Genomic DNA, 21,944 nt, shown 5'->3' with positions numbered 1-21,944 from the left:
TTTACTTTTGAATGTGCTGAATTTCTCTTATGATATCTTCCTCTCTCTTCCTCTTTTCTCTCTGTCGCCAGGGAGCACCAGGCGAGCCAGGTCTGTCTATCATTGGTCCAAGAGGCCCTCCGGTAAGTGCCTTCACCTCTCCCTACACCTCATAAACCTCTAGTCTTGAATCAAACCAAGCATTTTATTAGACCACTGCTTATCGCATTAGGGTTCCTAAACACAACAGACCTTCACTTCTGTTGATTACACTAGTCAATTGGAGAGTCCAGCCAAGCACATGCACACAGCACACATGATAGAATAATGCTATATAATGACAGACGGTGTGGAAACAGCAACATGTTGGATCATTAGTCATGCCTGCTTTATCGGGAAGCGAAGCGAGAAAATGCATCCTGGTCCAACTGGGCTCAAAGTCCGCTATCCAGACACCTATTGTTAATAAATGCATTCTCTTGTTATGAGGCCAAACGCTTTCAGTGTTTGTTTTCCGTCTCCTTTTCGGTTTCCAGGTGGACAACATGGCCTCTAAGTACCATAATATGCCTTCTTTTTTAAAGATGGGCTCAGTCTAGCCAATTTAAGTGGAGCACACATCTGTTCTTCTAATTGCTGGTTCTTACAATCTGAACCTGTGTGCCCACTGCTGCTAGTGTGTGCACCTCTAATGAATAACAGGCTGTGGAGGGAGCTCTGTGCAGTAGCAGCCAAGTTCCCGACTTAGAGGGCCAGTCAGTCAGAAACACTTAGGAGCTGGTTTAGCACAGCAGGTGAGATTGACATGAGAGACTCCAGTTCTGACCTGGGATGGAAGCAGAGAGGTAAATCAACAGAGAGGTGAGGGAATGAGAGGAGCTGACAGCTAAAGGCAAGCCCAGGGCCTCAGCGTCTTCTCCACACCGTCCTTTCATCGGGTTAGATGAGTGCAAAGATGTTCTCCACCATGCGCTGCATAACACTCGTTTTATTGATATATGCACGCTATATTTTGAATAGCACATGCACAGTGACTTCTTAACTACATGCAGGAAACCGTTTTACAGAAAATAACATGCGTGTAGCCCGAAGATTACAGCATGAAAGTTACTTAACTCAAGGAAGAAAATGAGTGGTGTTTTTCAGAGATGTTATCTTTTCATTGTGTATCATGTTTCTACTTATTATGCATAGACTTCTCACCAGTGTTGGCTTGAACGTTGAGCATGAAAATGAATTATTGACCTTGGAAATAGTATTTTGCTAAAACTAGAACTGACCTCGAGGTGCTCGAACCTTTTCAAAGAGCTTCCAGCTGCATCTCAGAGATCGCTCTTTTAGGATGTCTTTTTCAGGTTTTGCATTGATATTTAGCTTGAAAGTACATTATTGATTTTGGAAATGTTCGACAAAACATTTATTTTAAAATCAAGGTTTTTGTAGCTTTTTATTTTACATTCATATAAATACCTATTTTTAACTAGTAACCACAGGGAGTTTTGGAGTTTGCTCACAAGACTATGAGAAGTTTGAATTTATCTTGGACCTTGAGTTAAGATATATATGTTTTATTATTATTAAATCAGATATTAAAACAAAAATTGGCCTTTGGGATAGAAACCCTTCCAACTCTGTAACTTCCTCGGCCTCCAGGCGATCTGTGTCATGAGCCATGTTCACCGCCTTGTACCTGTCTGTCCCTACATCTTTGTTTTCACTTCCTTATATAATATTATATTACATGTCTCGTGCCAGTTTGTGAGCGATGCTGAAATGACCTGGCTACTTGTTATTGACATACACTCATTGAGCTCATTATCCTTCTCTCTAGTCCGACAGCTTTATGAGATTAGAACACTTTTCTTGTAAGTGTTCCATTTCAGCATCCAATTTCCTGCTGATCAGAGGACACACACACACGCACACACACACACACACACACACACACACACACACACACACACACACACGCACACACACTGCATGTGTCCCCGAGTCTTCAGAGTCTCTCCTGGTGTCAGAATCAATGTTAGTTCTCATAATACCTCCGTGTGGAGGGAGAGGACCGGTTCCTCTTCCACTGACCTTTTTCCAGATGACTTTTGAAAAGCAGAATCCAGGAGAACAACAAACACACTGCTTGTTTTTCTGTTTCTCTTCAGGGACAACCTGGGACAAGAGGCTTTCCAGGCTTCCCGGTAAGTGATGGCCACGTCTGTCAGGTTGATGCTGTAGATGATGCTTCCATGATCGGGAAAATTACATTTGACTTGAATAAACAAAAGGCAGCAGAGCGTAACTACAACAAAATGATTTGGGTCCATGGAAGAAGTAAGAAACTCATTTATGAACAAAGAGTTCACAAAGAAAATGTGTGAATAACTCTTGAATTTATAGTAATAGGAGATTGAGAATTGAGAGCTACATAATATGCTAATGAGCAGTTAGTTTCTAAATGTCTGCATTCTGAATATCTTCCTCATAACGGTGAATCAGCTGCCTATGACTGTATTACTTCTTCTGTACATGCTTGATGAGGAGAAATGAGAAAGTAAAATAGTCAATAGTTACGTTTTGTTATTTTTTTAACAAGCTCAGCCATCTTGTGGACGTTAAAGTAAAGTATGCATTGGGTCGACTATGGCGCGCGGGGGGGTGGGGGGGGTCGTCCTTCAACCCAAGGAACGGCGGTTCAATCCCCTGCTGCGCTTGTCCATGTCAGTGTGTCTTTGGGCAAGAGAGTTCACCCCAAAATGTCTCCCGTAGCTGTTACTCCTGATGGACAGGTGGCACCTTAAAGGGTAGCTCCTCCTATCAGGGTATGAATGGGTGAATGATGACGTGTAGTGTTAAAGAGCTTTGAGTGGTCGGGAGACTAGAAAAGAGAAATACAAGCACATTTACCATTTAAAGAAGCAACAGCATGATTTACGCTATGAAAGACAAAACAAGCCAAGAACGATCATAAATGGTTCCTCCACCGACCAAAGGTATTCATGGTAATACTATTTAAATCACTAGCATTGCTGCAATATATCTTCTGGCCACCGGCAGCAGTACTGAGGGCTTCACTATACTCGAGTCGGGCGGGTGAAGGAGTAAACTTTATTTTATTACTTTACAATCATGCAAGGTAGGCAGGTAAAGCACTAAGTATTCCTGAATCGGGGTTTAACCTATATTTCACTTCACTGCCAACCGGATCATCATCATCATCATCATCATCATCATCATCATGCAGCTGCTGATCTCCATATGTACTAAAACATGCCTTCTCTTCTCTTATAGGGTCCAATCGGGTTGGATGGCAAGTCTGTGAGTTTCGCCAAGTTCCTGTCATGAAGTGAAATAAGTGCTTCTTCAGTACCCAGAAGCCCTCAGCAAAGATAATGAGCATAATTAAACTAAGAATGATTATGGTCATTACTGTCATACAATCTCTACTACATTACTGTTATTATCAGACGGGGTTAAACATGCTATGAATATTCTTTGTACGAGGAAATCAAGTGTCAGTATCTGATCAGAGTGGTGCAGTTATTATATTATATATATTAGATATTATACCACCTGCACTCACTGCTTTAATGTTCACACAGGGACAGAACGGACCGAAGGGAGACATGGTAAGCATTCCTTGAATCTTTCATAAACATAGTTGCACTATAATACTATTCCCTCCGGTCATTTGAGCTCATAACATTGTGAGCATGTTGTATGGAATTTACACCAACAAGCCAAAGCAAATATGAAATGATTGGGCTGATTTATGCCACCCGGTGATGGGCTAACAGTGGGCCGCATGCCGCCGGGAACGGCCAAGCCTGATGGGGGCCGTAAGCCACACTCTGGCTTTCAATCAGGTCGCTAGGTAGAACTCTGACGAGTCAAATGGGCCCAAAGGGGATCACGCTCACTGAGGCCGGAGGACAGGTAAAGCCTCCGGCCTTTGCTTCACAGTTAATACTCTATATTCCCAAATCACTTCCTGTGCCTGCGTTTTTTAAATGGTATGAATGTTAATACGTCCTGATGGGCAGGTGGCACCTTGCACGGTAGCTCCTCCCATCACGGTAGCTCCTCCCATCAGTGTATGAATGGGTGAATGATGACTTGTAGTGTAAAGAGCTTGGAGTGGCCGAGAGACTTGAAAGGCGTTAAACAAATACAGTGCAGTTAGTATTTAAGTATAAGTAAGTTTAAGTATTTAGTATTTAGTGTGTCCTTCATGTCCTTGAGGACGGAATGTAATTGTGACAGTCGTTGTTTGTGTTCTGTCACAGACTAAAGTTTGTTCTTTACTAAACTTAACCATCGGGACAGGGATGTCCTATATGTACAGATTGTAAAGCCCTCCGAGGCAAATTTGTAATTTGTGCTTTTGGGCAATACAAAATGAACTGAATTGAATTAAACCACAACCTTAAGCACGTTAGATGTCAGACCTTAACAAAAGTGAATTTGCCATAACCACGATCTTTCAGTGTCTTACATAGAATACATATATATATATATACACATGTATGGCAAAAAAAGCATTTGAACTTAAAAGAAACATCATTATTGGACACGTTTTGAGGTTTCTTGGAATCATCCAATATCAACACTCATTCAACCGGCCATTGTTCCCATTGTTCCCATTGTTCCCATTGTTCCCTACCAATTTGGATCATCCTCTGGAATTATGTCCAGCTTCACTACAGTTGCTTCACTACAGTTGCTCTGTAGGGTTAGGATTAGGGCTAGAGGGTTAGGGTTAGAGTTAGAGGGTTAGGGTCTCTGTATGTGTACAGATTGTTAAGCCCTCTGAAGCAAATTGTATGATAAAAAAAAAAAAGTAATGTAATTGTTCTTGATTGATGTTGCCATGTGTCTGTCGGTCATCTCAGTGTCGTTCAGCTGAGGCTTGTATCTTGCAAACTGCTGATTTCAGTAGACTCTCACTACTTTGCTGGTGGACCATTACTCTTGGTCAGATCGGGGGTTGTTTTCTAAAGCAGAGGGACTTCTCCACTGAACTACATGCCAGTACAAATGTCAGGATTTCCAGGAGGCCAAGTGGGGTTGGATACTGTTGAAATAATGTTTAATGTTGATTAATGAGTCTGTAATGAGCTCCTGTTACTCAGCCGGACTCTGACGGATGTCAGGGAGCATTTAAAAGGGCTTTGAGGGCTGGTCTGCTAGATGTATAGAGATGTTGTTGCCTTCACAAAGTGCCTTTGGAGCCGCCGAGCCTCTGGGGTCAGCGGCATGGGGTGAAGTGGATGTGTCCTACTGGGCCCTCGCCCCGGGTTCATTAATCAACCAGTCGCTGAGCTCTGACAGCTACTTACAGGGCACACCCCAGGGCCTGCTGGGAAGTCAAACTGAGGGACTTCACCAACGACAAGTAATTGGAATAGACTCCTGTAATAGCTCATTCATCAGTGTGATTGATTCCTTGGCATGTTTACTCATTTCCATCATGTTTATTGGAGCCATTTGTGTTCAGTCATGTTGAAATCTTTGTGAAGCTGCAAATCTGAGCCTGAAGCCCGACTGTGCTGCTGTTGTCTTTCAGGGTCAGCGTGGCGTTAAAGGAGTCCCAGTAAGTTCCTCCAGTCTGATCCCTTTCCTGAGATAACAACCTGCTCAATGCTGGACCACTTATCTCATGCACCTTGTGTTTCTTTCTTAGGGGGAGCCTGGACCCAGAGGAGAGAAGGTGAGGCATGGTTTGCAGTAGTTTGACGACTTCTCATAGTTCACCAGCCAGCAGTGGTGAAAGACAGGTTCAGATGTTTATTCTCTGTAATGGGGCACTCCAGCTAATTAGCAGAGCACTCCCATAAAGTTGTGTTTTGGAGGTGTTAAAGGAGGGATTGCATAAAAAGATCAAAGCTGAAGCAGCAGAGGTCGAGATATCGTGACTTTTAGTCCCTGTTTGGGCCGAGCGCCGCAACACTACATGGCCTGCAATAAAACAGATGAAAGCTGCTTTTTGTTGAACCTCCTTGCCTTGTTAACACCTCCTTTTAAATGTATTGCCCTCAGTTTTAAACAGACTGTCTGATATGGATCTCTGAAATACTTCTTTTCTGTTCTCTCCAGGGCGTATGTGGAGACTACACACACCGGGTAGGAAAACGTTTCTGTGGAACTCGTTCTTTGACACAAAAAGCACACCGTCAGTGCTTATGCTAAAAAAAACAAATGAATAGCCTGGTTTGCAATCTCAATGTTAACCTGTACCATTGTCCCTCCTCCAGCGTATAGCATTGCTCTCTCACTGGTCCACATGTATGTTCAGTTTATTCACGTCAGAGTGGAATAGAAAAGGAAAGCTGTAGGAATGGAAGCCGTTGCAAAAGAAAAAAAAGCTAGCACAGGGAAGCTAGCACGTGAAGCTAGCACAGTGAAGCTAGCACGTGAAGCTAGCACAGTGAAGCTAGCACAGTGGAGCTAACACATGCAGCGCTCTGCGGCTCTTTGGCCCGTCTCTCTGGGGTTTGGCCAGTTGAGAGAAAACAAGGCAATTACCAGGCGGGCTGCTGGAGCTACGTGATAAGAGCCTGTGTGCCGGGTGCCAAGAATAAGAGTCTCCTGTGTAAAGGGGGGATTTTTCACATCTAGAGTCAATTTCCAGCGTAATTCAACCTTTCAGTTATTAAACTGCTCCTGCTAAAAGGATCAAAGTTGTTTTTGTCATGCTTTGCCATCGGCATGCCATTTGCTACCTTGTTTAAACACATCTCAAAATACCAGCACGATACTGAAATGGTTTTATGAGCTGTTATCAATAATGGACCATGTGATATACATCTCTGGACAGGAAGTGCTTCAGGCCACATACACTTCAGAAGAGGGAGTCAGAGGAAGAAGGACCCAGAGAGGATTTGGGGTTTGATGTCTTTAGCTCGTGGAGCCAGCAGTATGCCTCCTCGATTGGTTTAGACTCCTCAGAGCCGCCTGCAGCCGTCTGTATGGAAGGTTCATTCCCAGAGTCGGCCTCCATCCCATAGTGATACCCCAGGGGGCTCGGGGTGACTGTGGTGGAGGTAAAATGTTGAGTGGAGAAAGAGTCTCAGGGCAAAGCCAGCAGTATCAGCACATGTGTCTTGTGTTCTTGTGTAATGTGTATTTCAGCAGCAGCCCATCGTTCAATATGTTGGGAAATATGCTTCTTTACCTTCTTCCTGAGAGCCAGAGGATTGATATCAATCTCACATCTGCGTGAGTACAGAGCTGGAGGCAGGGTGTGGTTAGCCTAGCTTAGCATGAAGACTGGAAGCAGTGGGTAACAGCTAGTCTTCCTCTTCCCAAAAACTGCTACAAAGCTGTTTAACATCTCTTTTGTCATCTCATTCAGAAAAACAAATGTAAAAATGGCAGTTGTGGTTTTGAGGGTAGTGTCTTGTCAACAGTTTCTAGATTGATCATAATGTATTTCTCACTATAATGAAGGTTTGTTGCAATGCCCAATATGTTTTTTTGTGAATTATTATTTTACATTTTCTTGAAAAAAAATGTCATTATGCACAGAGCCAGGCTAGCTGCTTCCAGTAATCATGCTAAGCTAGGTTGCTAACCACATCTTGACTCCAGCTCTGCACTGAACACAAAGAAGTTAGACTGTGAGATTGATGTCCATCTGAACGTCTCACTCATTGAACTGAAGTCCTCACGAGACATGTGCCACCGAGACGCTCTGACTGAAATCACCGCTTCTCTGGTGTGTAGGGCCTCTTTGTGCAGGACCTGCCTCTGAAAACCCTGGCTGCCTTGCGCTCCAGTCAGGCTCTGATGTTGAAGGTTTGTGGGTGCCATCACCCAGATAGATGACCCTGAGCAGGGTGTCACCAAGTCCTGCCGCAAAGAGAGCCAGTGCCCGACAGAGCCGAGGCTCCCTCCACCCTCTGCTCTCCGCTCTCCACCCGAAAGACAGAAACAGATCAACGTGGTGACGAAGTCGCTACTGATTTGATTCATTAGTCTTTCAAGTCAATTAAAAAAGAGACAAACGCTACATAATATGCAGTTAGTATCTCTTTGAATTGTTAGTGGAATTAAGGTTAACTGTGCAAAGCCATGTGTGTGCTGCCATTTGGACATTTCAAATTAGATTCCAATATGGTTATGCCCATGCTGCGTGGCGGTGGATAGCTGGAGATGGTGAGGGACAACGCTGCACACTTGCCTACTTACTACATGTATACCCCTACTTATATCTACTCATAACATTCTGTATATATTTCCATAGAAATAGTACTATTGCTATTTGGGGTTTTCAACTGATGTACAATGAAAAGAAGTATGTTCCAAGACTGTAGTAATAGTGAATACTTCTCTTGGGGTTTCAGGTATTTTTGCTTTAAAGGTTGCTGCATAATACAAATTGTGGAAATATGTACGTTATGTAAAAAGTAGGCAAGTTGCACGCAGCTGGTTCTGCTTGGTGTCAGTGGGGAACGTAGCTGACCCGTCCTGTATAAACTGTTTCTGATCCTGCTGGTCGTCTCAACAGAAGCGGCGTATTGTACAGCCCCGTGTGGGACAGTTGGCCACAGTAAGTCTGGATGTGACCTGTAACGTTACCGCTGTCTCTCTTTGTGGCAAGACCGGCGCCCACCTCTGCTCCGCTGCAACCTAGGGGCCTGGCTCACTGGAGGGGCCATTGATGCACATGGATCCTGAGTAGGGGGCATTGATGCACATGGATCCCTAGTAGGGGATGTTGATGATTTGGTAATGTTAGAATTTGACACCTTCAATTTATCTCGTTTTAAACAAAGAACCATGACAGAACATCAACCATCCCCTTTGCCACTCCAAGCCCGTAGTTTGCTGTGCTGGTGCCGTTGTTGTCTTTCCGTTCTCCAGCCTTGTTTCTTCTTTTCTCCCCTTTGCCCTCCCATTTCCTTGCTTTTCACTCTGATGTTCTATTTCTCTTTTTTCCTACATCCCCCCCCCTCCCCCATCTTTCCTCCTGGTTCTACCCTGTTTCCTTTCTCTGGCCTCCTGGTGACCTTTGCCCTGTGACCTTTTTGCACCGCTGGCCACCTGTGCTTTGTGACTCCCCCCGGCAGATGTTGCCCATCACCCTACGCAACATGCCCTCAATAAGCCCTCTAATCCTAAAACGCCTCAAGGTACAACTCTCTCTCCTCCCCACCCCCCTCTCTGCTCGCCCCTTGGATGCCAACCGCCATCATCCGTCGGCAAAACCTCCCCAACCGTCCTCCGCCGTCATGCTGTAATTAACCAACTTTTGGCTGCTGCCGCTTCTGAATGTTTAGGCATATTCAAAGCCTTTTAATCGATGATGCGTGACAGTGTATGAAGCCAAAATGCTGCATTGTTCTAGTTTCAAGCGAACTGCAAATGTTTTATTTAGAGCTCATTTCACCTTAGATTAAATAATATTATACTAGTTAAAACTATACTTTGAGGTTTTAAGTGCAGGTAGCGAATGGCATGAAAGGAAAACAAATATGAGAACATGCAAAGTAGATTCAACAAATAGTTTGTATCTTACGTAACGATCCACTGACACAGATCTCAGCCCTGTAGTCCATCCTCGTGTCTTCATAAAGTCCTCCAGACATTTCTCTTTCAGATGAAGATGCATTAGTGATTTTCCTTCAGCGACAACGTTTAAAAGAGTGCGGACAAACAGTGTTTGCTCTGATAATCATTATGTTTTACCCTGACCACCATCTTTCCCTGACCTCAAAGTGACTTTCACAAACAGAAAGTTAAAGGACTCAAAAGAGAAAGAAAGAAAAGAAAGATTTTACATTTCCCACAATGCAACTTGGTGGCACCTCATTGGCAGACACTTTCAAACTCGCACAAAGTTGATTGAGTTCCTATTTATCAGATTACTTCAATACGAATAGTGAAATATATAATGGAAATAATATTTCATGCAGCATTACCTATTTGCAGAGTCACATTTTGCAAACGCAAAATCGACCCGATTACTGGTCGAGAACGTTGATATTAATGGTTCTCCTGAATCCTAGTTAACATCTTTTTACAATATCTATGCATGGAAACTATTTTAGGGAAATATTGTGGTTATGGCAAATACTGTACGGTTAAGGGCCGAGGTACTTACAAATTTGGAAAATACAAGATGGACTAAGAAACTGTAACCAACTCATACTCCCTTCCATAAAAAATCAGATATCAGCCTTGACCATCTGATATAATGGGGTTTCCATCATGATAAGAATAGAATTATGGCAGTTTTGTTTTTCCTTCTAGAATTCCCCTTCATGTGGTCAAACTGTGCAGAACAGCCCATTGGCGGCAGCACTCTCCCAATAACAGTGCATAAACCCAACTTGTCCAAAGACATAAAACATATCTGGACACATTCGGAAATGACAAAATATGGATCTAATATGAAGGGATATGTCGTCCATGATCTTAGAATAGAAGCTTGGCAGCGCTGTGGTCCTGAGCTACTGTACATGTGTGTTCTCCTACAATAACAGCCTGATTGCTGAGTGACTGAAGTAGAGCCAGCGGTGTGTTAGGAACCGCTCTAAGTCAGAACACATGTGCAAATAAATCATGCACTCTCGCATAATGCATTCGATTTCATGCCATGCAAACGTGTTGCCCTGTATGATAATACATATTTCCATATGGAAGTGTCTTCAGTCAAAGACATTGACCTGTAAGAAACATCAAATCGAATTTATTAGCCCCAAACAGTGAGTAGCGGAAATTATTTTGAGCAGGAAACAAAGGAGAAACAGATTCAGGACGTGTAGCAGCCAGACAGATTTATTTCATCCGCTGAGCTGTATTTATTCTCTTCATATCCTGTGCTCATTGTAAATTTTCTTTATTTGACTTAGTTTAGTATTAGCTTTGGTTTGAGCCAATTCCCAAAGTTCTGGCTGTCTAGCAAAGTATTTCAAAGTAGCTGCAGGAGGATCAATGTCAAGATGGCATTCATTCATTTCAATTATTATGATCTTCTTAGAATTAGAATTCATAGCTAAATTTATAAAAGCTGGAGTACATTTGACGGCACGTGGTCCAAGAGATCCAGGTCATGCTATGGGGCTATGTGGCCTGCCAAAAAGTGAGACAACTACATCAGTGTCACGCCATTTATTTCCCAGAGTCTTGCTCTCTTATCAAAAGCAGTCTCTAAGAAGAAAGCCCTTAGTGTCCTCACTCCTATGGAACTTTTCAACTGCATTTGCCTTCGTCAGAGACTGGAACCTGCTCAGGTGACCTGCATACCTCCCTGTGGTAACTCGACATGTCAAACCATAACCCGTCTCTCTTCAAAGACGGACTTTGGCCTCATCTGTGGATGTCCTCCTTGATCTTTCTGTGGCTGTTCACTGACTCCTGGTCAATAACTCTAACCTCTTCTCAGTTGCTGCTGTGATGACTTTGATGCTCGAGGCAACTTTGAGTGTCAGTTTGAGATGCACTTCGATACCACGTCATTATGAGGCGCTCAGAGCCACTGACAGTAGAAAGGGTGAGAGAGGGGAGGTTTAGTGGGTCAAACAAAGACACATGACTCAGTAAATAAACGGAGTCGTTGGTCAGTCAAGTCAACCAAGTTCTTTTCCAGAACCTAACTAAGGTTGTGTTTATTTTGAAAAGACACTGAACAAGTAACGAGTGGAAAGTGACAGGTCCAAAAGTGATGCTAGACTCAACAATTCATTGACTCTACCTTGGTCTACCAAATGTCAGCAATGAACTAGTTAGGAGTGAGAATGTGTTGTAACCGGTGCTCGGGTACTTTCCCAGAGTCCATGCTGGGTAAGGATCCGGCAGCTAGGTGCAATATCAACAGGGAAGGTATCAAAGTCATCCAGCAGGAGTCAGTAAAAGAAAGTTCTGCCCTGAGCTAACATCACGACCAGCTCATGCCGTGACCAGTTTCAGTCTCATATTCAGAGGCACCTGGTCTCACAAGGCTCCTTGATTATGTCCCGACACCTGGCTCGATTCGCTGAAGTCCTTTGGACATCGTACGGACCCTGGAAAAGAATGATCTTTGAATTTGGACTATTTGATCCAGCATACGTGTTCCAAAGGTCAAGGATGAATCTTCCTGCTCAAGCATTACAGCATAAACGCTCGCCCTGCTCGCCGGCTAACCTTCCCCTCTGCAACCCCCTTTGCAGTCCTTTGTGGTGTTGTGTGAGGTTGTTGTGTGGGCATGGCCAGTGTGGTGAGGAATGCTCCAGCATGGCAGATTGTAACTCAAGGTCTCCCAGCAGGGTGAGCCTGGAGCGCAGGGACCCCCGGGACCTCCAGGGCCCCCCGGACTCCCAGGAATCACAGGTCTGAATGGAGCCAGTGGCCCAATGGTGAGTCCCAGTCTGAGTTCAACCAGAAATTAAACGTTTTCCTTGACATTTGTTCATTGAATAGCCAACAAGTTGTTGGACAGAGTCTCACAAGCAGCGTAAACTGATGTTAATCAAAATATGCGTGGGTTCCATTATTTCATGCCTTCGTTGACACCCCTCAATGAAGGCTACTTTGAAATAATTTCTCCATCATGTTGTGGACTTTGTATCCTCCCCTTTGACGCAGTTGTGTTGTATGAGAGTTACCTAATTACCAGTTTCCATCAAGTAAATAGTGTTCACATCAAAGTCTGAATTGTAACCATGACTGGAAATTTTCTGACATGTTTCTTAGTTATAGAGAAGTTGCTGAGTTATAGAGAAGTGCCTGAAAAGCGAACACTTGGATGTCTTTGGGTCTGCCAAAGTCTATCGATCAAAATAACTGAATCCAAATGTATTAAAAATAGTGTTGAACTGTTCAACATGATCTCATCCATACTCGTCATCACTGTAATGACACCAGCTGCAGGTCCACATGATTGGAGTCACTTCCCTTTACTCAGAGACAGCATGAAAACCTGGACACACAAGTCTGTGTTGCAGCCGAAGAACATGAACGCACCGGTCAACTTTCACTGAGACAAGCACTACAGCTGTTCAGTATGTGAAGGTTTAAGGTGCAAGTTCAAGCCTTTTATTGGGAAAATATGAAGACTTTACTGTCAGGTTCTCAATAACTCCACAAAAGGCCAGCCCAGTAATGTGGCAAGTCAGGATATAGTCAATGAATGTAGTTTATGGGCAATCTATTGGTTTTGTATGAATGGACACGAATCGTAAGTTTTTTTCTCATATCCCTCAAGACATAAACAATGCCAATGAAAGCCAATTAGGATGCATGTCTGTGGCAGGCCCACACATTAAGCACATCCATGTGACTATGCAATGGTCAGATATGGTGACAGTCTAAAATATGGACAAAAAATATGTATGGTGGGCGGCTGGTCCAACAAACAGGACTTTCAACCATGAGACCGGTGTTCGTCCCAATGGTTGCATAATGTCCCGAAATACAAGTTGTACACAAGCCACACCAAAACAAAACCCCAGACAATGTGTGTGCCTGTACAGAGAAGAATAGTTTGCAGTTTGTGACTATTTTCATGAACTTTGCAAATTCAAATGCCTTCATGGAAGAGGTACGTAGATTGTCTGGTAGGTTCTGTGTAAAGAGTGTGTTGTGTGCTCCTTCAGGGTAAACCCGGTGAACCAGGCAAACCAGGAAAAGACCCGCGGGTAAGCGTTGGCTCATTCAGGCCTCCACCTTTATTCTCTAGAATCGTCTCTTTAGTGAAGGTTTGTTGGTGTGACATTAACATTCTTGTGATTTCTACATTGTTTCTGCAGCTTTTACCAGGACTAAAGGTAAACATTTTCTTCTTCTTATCCAAACACCAAAAGTACAATTCTACAAAACTTGATTAGCATCACTGTGACCTTTCATGATGACTTTTAGTTATTACAGACAAACACAGACAAATAAAACCAGCTATGGCTCAGGCTGCTTAGGTCAGAATGTTTCCACTTGGTCTCTGTGCAGCTGCTCCGATAATAATACTTAGATTTCATACAACGCTTTTCTGAATACTCAAAGATGCTCTACATAGGAATCATTCACCCGCTGATGAGAGGAGCTACCATGCAAGGTGCCAGGTCAATCTAACATTCATACACCGTAGGCGGCTACAGGAGCAATTTAGGGTTAAGTGTCTTACTCAAGGACACATCGACATGGGCTATCGGAGCCGGGGATCGAGCCGCCGATCCTCTGATTGAAGGACGACCCTTCTCACCACTGAGCCACAGTTGCCCCCAATACTCAGACCACAGAAACTCTACACATCACTATGTTTCCTTTGGATTGGATGAGTAGATCTCCACATACAGAATCCATGGTCACAGAATATCTAAAAGAGGGAACGTAGATTGTGAGGCCAGGGTCCTGTAAATGCCTCTCACTGTGGGAAACATCATCAGAGAAGCCTCTGGGGGGGAAACCTGAATATGAAGCCTCAGTCACTTCCTGTCTGTCTACTTTTCAATGTAGAATACTACTGAACTTGTTACACTGGATATGTACTTTTTAATGCACACACTTTGTGTTACGTCTTCAGGGGGAGCCAGGTGTGTCGGGACAAAAGGTGAGCTGTTTCACTTTTTAAAAACAATGTGGTCAGCATTGTGTGGTTGGATTGGCTATGACATGATTATTCCAGCACACAATCGATCTATTCACACTGTGTGCACATTGTACATAGAGGAATAGATGGATTTTCTATCACAGGTCATACAACAATAACATTTATTTCCCTTGATTATGATGGAGCTTCATGTGTTTTCAAGTACCGGCAGGGACTAATTCAGGGGGAAAAGGAAGTTGTGTTTTATTTATGGTTGTTTCGATTTGGCGGATAAAATATTCAGTTTTAGAATCAAATAAATTGGTAATTTAGAGAGAAGAAGAAAGAAAGGAGTGCCTCAGAGAAAGAGAGGCTTCAACACAGCCTCCTTCCTCTGCAGGTGTTGTGTGTTGTGGTCATCTTTCTGTGAATCAGTGTGATGTATTCTAATATTCGTCCTTCTGTCCCGACTCAGGGGGATCAAGGGGACATTGGCCCACTCGGTCCTGAAGGCCCAAAGGTATTCATAACTTTTTTTTTTTTGTTCTTCACTCAAAATTCTGCTAAAAGAGGTTAGAATTAAACTCAAAGCATATGCTCAGAGTTGTGTTCAGTATAGTTCACAACACGCTTCACATAGCATTGAACTGGAGGACGGGGGAGAACGTCTTTCTGACCCCCGGGTGTCACGTTTCCATCACTAATGACGGAGCCAGCTGATGAAAAGCTGTGACTACTGCAGTCATTTGTCCCAGGAATCAATGCTGATTGCATCTTCCCTCCTAAAGACAGAAGCTACATGATAGTGGGCGTTACTGCCGTTTTGTCCAGAGGGAACGGGGCTACGGAGAATGAAGACAAGCCACATTTCATTTAGTTTGACAACACTTCAATAGAAGGATGCAAGACACTAAATCACAGCGACAGCACCAAATGAAATGAGACTGAACAAACAAAACCCGCTAAGTACAAATCAAAAGACAAATGGGGCTCTGGAGAAACTGCAGATCAGGTGTTTTAAAAATGTTTTATTTTGCCTGGACTGGGAGTTCTTTCAAAGCTGGAATGTCCAGAGTTTCGGGCGGCCAACTCTCATGCGTTCATCGTGAGAATCACAAAATGTACACTTTTTAGACGCTCTCACACACACACACACACACACACACACACACACACACACACACACACACACACACACACACACTGGTAACGTTGTGCTGGGAAAGAGGACGTTGACTTCAACTGAAGTAAATTATAAAAATGTAAAGATGGAATCAATAAGTCATATGTTATACAGGGTTCTTATGCTCATGGAAAACCTGGAGAAGTTATGGAATTTTAAAATGGTTATTTCCAGGCCTGTAAAAGTCCTTGAAAAAAATAAAATCTCAAAAGTCATGTAAATGTGTTATATTCATGTGTTCATGACGTTCATTTACGCTGAGTTTGAAATAATGAATATGCTTTTAAAAGAAAGACTCAAAATATGAGCAGGCATACATACAGGCATCTGTATAAATGTTTATTCTTTTAATCAAACTATTGTCTCATTCATTTGTGTCATTTAAGGTTTACTGTATGCTTTGTATTCCCATTGTTAGTTTAAATACTACATTTACTCACTTTTTACTGTTTACACCCAGATTTCACTAAATGTTTGATCATGGACATTTGGTTTAAAGTCATGGAAAGGTCATGAAACCCATTGGTCAGAGTGTGTATGAACCCTGGTTATATATAATTCATGACTTTTACTTTTCCCCTTCCACGTTACTTTATTAGTAGAAGATTAAAGTGAAACCTCTCAGTCCTCTGGGTGTCCTCCAGCAGTCTGGCTGCTGCTGTCCCAACAGAACCACAGTTCATATCATGACTCTGTAAGCTCTGTAGATTCTGCCTGAGGTTTTGAGGCCAGGACCACTGGAAGAACTGTGTTGCTGTGAGCTTCTGTGCAGATTATTGCCACATAAACTTCAACCGTTCTTCCGTCTCGCTTTGTTTTCCCACGAACTCGGCCGAGAACCCTGATTCTGTTTTCTGCCACGAGCTTCATGAGCGCATCATGGCCGATAGAGGGTCACTGAGAGGACAGAGCAGAGGCCTACGCATGCACAATTATCTGCCTCTTTGTTTAGAGGTTGCACAACAAATCACAAATGCAAACGCTCCTTCAGTCCGCACATCATGCTGTGAGGTTTGGGCCACGGTCCTCTATGACGCTCTCAGAGGAGCTCCGGCTCCATCTAGTGGATGCATTGTTGCATTTAACTTATCTGCCTCTGCTTTGCTTCACAGGGAGTTAACGGAGACCAAGGAATTAAGGTAAGATATTTTACCTTTTTCTTCTTCTTGCAGGTCTCAAACTATTAGGAACAGCTGTCAATAAAGGTTCCAGCCCACGTGCTATGTTCTGTTCAGGGCCATAGCCAAGGCGTCTCGAGTCTAATCCTCTCCTTCTCTAAAGATCAACTCACTGTTTTCTTAATTACTGGAGTCTTCAAATGCATCTGATGGGGTTTGCTCAGATAGAGCTCCAAGACGTCACCTTTCTAGAGCAAAGGAAAAGTCTGTTTTCAGCTTGAGAACAATAAATTTTTCCAGATTGTCCAATCCAATATGTCACCAGCTAGTTCATGACCTTGATTTAGAATTTTTTTGCCAAACTTTGGGGGCATATAATAAGTAAGAATGTGTATCTATTAGCTGTTGAAGTAAACTGCGCTTTCAGGGATGAAAACGTCCACATTTTCATCAAAAACTTGAGTCAGCAGTAGTGTGGCTCAGTTGTTTTAGCTTCAGTTTGTGTTTTAGACTCACATGGATATAATGAAAGAGTCACGGACCTTGCATTGCTTCGTCTGTCTGTACATTCTTTGTAAAGAATAGAACATCTCAACACCGTCTGTCCACAGTTTGCTCTCACAGAATCTTCTTGCCAGCTTAATCCTGATCTAAGTTTGGGAGTTTTGTTTCATAGTTCATTGGAAAGGCGCACTTCATTCAGCAGAGCAAAACGTTCACGTTCGGATTCAGGTTACATTAAGCCTCACCCTACGACAGGCAAATGTCTGTGAATGGCCATTCTGTTCCTATATGACAAGCCTCCAACTGAAAACATGATAATAGATTCATGATCTGGATCTATAATAAACATTTGGTCTCCATGTTGATTAAAATGGGTTAACATTGAGTTGCCTTACTTGCCTCACTCGTCTGGAGGAAAAATCACCCCTCCGCTGGCTACTGTTTAATTTCTTTACAAGGGACCAACATGATAGAAGGCCCCTAGTGTCATCTCTGAAGATTTAGATCTCCTCCTGTCAGTCCATGTCAAGAAGGAATACTCCCTTTCCCCCCGAGCCTCTGCTTGTCTTTTGATTCTCGCTGGTTGAAAGGGTCTGATCTCGGAGCTGATGTTTCCATCCAATCTGCAGGGAGATGAAGGAAAGAGGGGTTTCCCAGGAAACAGGGGAGAGAAGGTAGAGTGAAAGCCAAGCACGGCGTTTGTGTGTGGCGTGTCAAGATCTATTTCTGCATGAAGACATCACAGACCTGGCGGCAGCAGTCTGGATTAAATCTTGTTGAAAATGAGTGGAAAGGCATTTCAAAAGTACCCTGAAATCCGGCATGAATTTAAATCCATTTGAGAGGACATGGAGCTCAGTATCATGGCTCTCAACACCCTGGCCCTTGAGTTGTTCTGTGTTCAGCTGGCAACAAGGCACACACTGCACGTGTACGAGGAGCCTTCTGTTGTCGTGATGTTGAATCTGGCCTTTTTGGTTCTATTTTAAATGGGTAGGATCCTATTTATCAGAGACATTTCAGTGTCCATGAGACACAAACCAACGGGTGACGTCACGTTGACTATGTCCACTTCTTAGAAACACTCTCTGGGCAATCCATACTCCATGCTCCATACTCCATACTCCATACTCCATACTCCATGCTCCACTCCATAGTTCATAATCCATAATCCATACTCCACACTCCATGCTTCATAGTTCATAGTTCAAAACCCCATCAGACGTCACCTATTGGTTTGTGGACTACGGTTATGAAGCGACCTGTAAGAGTAGTCCTGACCGAAAGTATAATCCTCTTTATGGTCTGTTTGACCCTAAATGGGCCATCATTTACTAAGTGAACATCATGCTGTATTGAAGAAGAATTGAAACTAGAGATTGAGACATAAACTCATGTTTACGTTGTTTACCGAGGTAATAAACAGTAGGGTCATTTTCACACAGATTTCTATTCTATCAGACTTACTTTTACAAGCAGAGGAGTCGCCCCCTGATTAGAAAGAATGCACCTTGAAGGCACTTCCGCATCGGTTGTACTTTCAGACCCGGAGGTTGTCGCCTGGGAGTGCCTCAGGGTCTAAATGCTTCCATTGGGCCCTCTCATTAATGGATATAATATATCTGTCCACTTGTATGCAGACTATAAGAAGAGAAGAAGAGACCTGCAGCAGCTCTTCTTTGGCTACAGTAGCATGGCAGTAGCAGTGGCAGTCATATGTGTGTTTTCTCTATTAAGCCTAACAAATGGAAGAATGGGGGGAAGAAAACTTAAAAAGCAGAAAACCTCAAAGAAAGTGCATATGCGTTGTTATCCATCGGAAGCAGGGATCTGGAAAGGCTTTTATTGTTTCATAGTAAAGTGAAATTGCTTTTGCAGGCCGGTCCTTCACTGTTAGGGTATGGTCACAGGCTTCCATCTACGCAGGGGAAGTCTGTTCTATATATAATCTCAAAGAGCTGGCTGCTGATCCCTTGTACCAGAGTTACATATAATGGACCAGGTAGAGGTTTTGTGGTATAGACAAGAGCACTTAATATCTGCATGGGGCCGACCACAAATAAGGACTTTGGTAGACTCAACCTCTTCAGTTCCAAAGCTCCCAGCAGCCAACAGGCCCATGTCTAGCCATGAAGGAAGCAGACCAGCTACCACCCCAAGACCTCTTCCCATCTGTCACTCTGGTGAATTACTCTACTACTTTACTCCCGACTGATCTAATAAGCTCCATCTTTGATTTTACTTGACCTCTGGGAACAGCAACTTACGGCAGAGAGAGAGTGTGGATTTCATAACAAAGGAGAGTGTGTGCCAACAGCCACACTTCTTTGACCAAATGAAAAGGTATCTCTGTCTTTTTCCTTTCACTGTAAAGGAAAATCAATGAGCTACCCAGCTGGAAGAAATATTATGAGCGGAGGGGAAGACAGCAGTTAAGTTCTCCAATCACCCACTGTGTCCTATAACTCTTCACAGTGGACTACATCTGGATGCAGCGTTTCTTGTTATGTCTCTCTATCACTTTATTTAACATTTATTTTGGAAAATCATAGCCTTTTTTGAGAAATCTGAATCTCCTGAACGAACCAGAACTAATCAGGTTGGGTGAGGTACCTGAGACAACTATTTTGTCCAAATATCCATGGCCCCCAGAGGAAGATTCCTTGAACCATTCCTCTTTGGTACACCCCATGAACGTTCTACTACTAGCACTCTTAAGTCTATTAATTTGATTAATTTGTGCGCAAATTAGCAAAATAATTACCCCCAATACATCCCTGGCTTTGTCCAAAACATTCTGAGGGTAGAGGATCGTAGAGGACCAACGTCAGAGGACCTGGATGTCGTCACTAAGGCTGAGCAGAATGAATAATGGCACTATACTGAACAGCCCATGAACCCTTACGGATGGCAGCAAAAGGCTGAACAAACACGCAAAACAAGATCTGAAAAGGCAAAGGCTGGAAGTCAGGTCACGAACTGGTAACACAACTTAACACAAGTAGCAGATCATTTGCAGGTTAGCACGTGGAGGGTAAGGGTCAGGAACAGCATGCAGACAGGCAAGAACAAATGTGGCTCTTTATCGACGTGTTGTACCTCACATAACTGCATATTTTGCCTCCAATTGTGGCTTGTCTGAACAGCAATCTCGCATAGTGTCCCTGACACTTACAATAACTGCACAATGTGTATTTAACATGTGTTAGAAACTGTTGGTAGTAATAAGTAGCGGTACTCAGTTGAGAGACAATGAAACTGTTCATTGACACGTGTTCTTGTTTACTTGAAGGAAATCCGATCAAGACCTTTTTGATTGGCCTTTACCGTTAGGAAAAGGTGCTTCCTAGCAACCATGTGGTATTGATTTATTTGACAATCAATATTTTCAGAAAAATACCTAATTTCTATAATATTTGTCAGTAGTGACACTGGCTGACTGATGTAGAACGTGTAGGTGCTCTTACTGTTATAGGAGCTGATACACTGATTCATGAGGACTAAACCTAATCCTGTCCATCTGTTACCAAGCATACCAGTTCACTGTTGGGTGTACACATGGAACTTGTCCTTGTAAGTCATTACCAAAACTCTGGCAATGAGAAGCTCTGTCCTTCCTCTGAAAGTGAGTGTGACAGGACGACTTGGCTTCAGTACAAACAGAATGAAAAGAAGCTCTCCTGCAGCTTCACTGGAAGATGATTACACTTCCTGTAAGTGTGAGGGTGAGTGATTGGTTCAAACTCATCCCTCCGTACTGTTCCTCTGAAGTGGAAAGCCTGTGGCTGCATGCCCTCAAAAAAGAGATTAGCATATTGATAAATCAAGACATGGCATGCTAGTGTGACAGGATCCATCTGGGCCTCCACCCCGCTGTATGTCACAGAAAGAGAGATGTTAAAATAGAATGAAGGACAAACTTTCCAGGACCAGAGGAATGCCACAAGCTGATTGGAGCAGTCATGGATCTAAGAGAGGTGTTGTTTCCTGTTTGGGTCAGTTGGTTGTTTGGGAACGTCTCTAATGAACCCCTCTGAGCATTTAGTGTCATCAACACTCAGGTCCTTCTGAGGGTAGCGGGACTAATGGAGTTCCAGCAATGCTTTTATCTGGCCACAAACTCTCACCAACAGACGCTCTGTCCTGATGTGGTCCCTTTAGTCTCCATCCTAATCACAAGCTACGTCATCAATACTGATGACGTGTAATTGGACTGGAGAAGAGCGTCAGTACCCAGGATACAGTGATGACAATATCCCAGAATGAAGGCTTGTCGTATTGTTTCAATCGGGCTGAAAGAAAAGTTGGTTAAGGGGCAAGAAGTATCAGTGTTACAGTTTGCTATAGAGGCACTAGTAGGCCTAGTAGCTGCAGCGATAGCAGTATTATGAGTAGTCGTACCAATACGATATGTTGTATACTTACTGATAAATACACGTACTGCCAATGTGCAGCTTCCTGGTTATTAATGGAAATGGACTTGTTGATATATACTGGTTTACTTTGCATTTTGTATTTATGTATTCCTATCAATGGATGCACTCTGATAACATAAACTGCCATTTTCTGCCTAGCTGCCTGTCATGGGTTAAAGCTGTATGATAATGTGGATGATCCAGCATAGATTTCTTTAAATGAATCACAGGCAGAAGCTCTT

At 43.2% G+C, this 21,944-nt stretch overlaps 1 protein-coding gene across 1 annotated transcript in view; it reads left to right on the top strand.

The window, feature by feature from the left end:
- Positions 1-21,944, top strand: part of col13a1 (collagen, type XIII, alpha 1) — a gene marked incomplete at its 5' end in the record, with an annotated part of 106,542 nt that overhangs the window by 65,220 nt on the left and 19,378 nt on the right. Inside the window, 15 exons of the mRNA XM_079229879.1 lie at positions 72-122; positions 2,142-2,177; positions 3,268-3,294; positions 3,579-3,605; positions 5,543-5,569; positions 5,660-5,686; positions 6,073-6,099; positions 7,702-7,773; positions 9,048-9,110; positions 12,225-12,317; positions 13,557-13,598; positions 13,710-13,727; positions 14,477-14,503; positions 14,958-15,002; positions 17,917-17,961. Coding sequence (XP_079086005.1) covers positions 72-122; positions 2,142-2,177; positions 3,268-3,294; positions 3,579-3,605; positions 5,543-5,569; positions 5,660-5,686; positions 6,073-6,099; positions 7,702-7,773; positions 9,048-9,110; positions 12,225-12,317; positions 13,557-13,598; positions 13,710-13,727; positions 14,477-14,503; positions 14,958-15,002; positions 17,917-17,961 — 627 coding nt within the window. The remainder of the gene's footprint in view (positions 1-71; positions 123-2,141; positions 2,178-3,267; positions 3,295-3,578; positions 3,606-5,542; positions 5,570-5,659; positions 5,687-6,072; positions 6,100-7,701; positions 7,774-9,047; positions 9,111-12,224; positions 12,318-13,556; positions 13,599-13,709; positions 13,728-14,476; positions 14,504-14,957; positions 15,003-17,916; positions 17,962-21,944) is intronic.

This window comes from Taurulus bubalis (genome assembly GCF_910589615.1).
Source record: "Taurulus bubalis genome assembly, chromosome: 14".
NCBI lineage: Eukaryota > Metazoa > Chordata > Actinopteri > Perciformes > Cottidae > Taurulus > Taurulus bubalis.
This window is presented reverse-complemented; position numbering and strand designations above follow the sequence as displayed.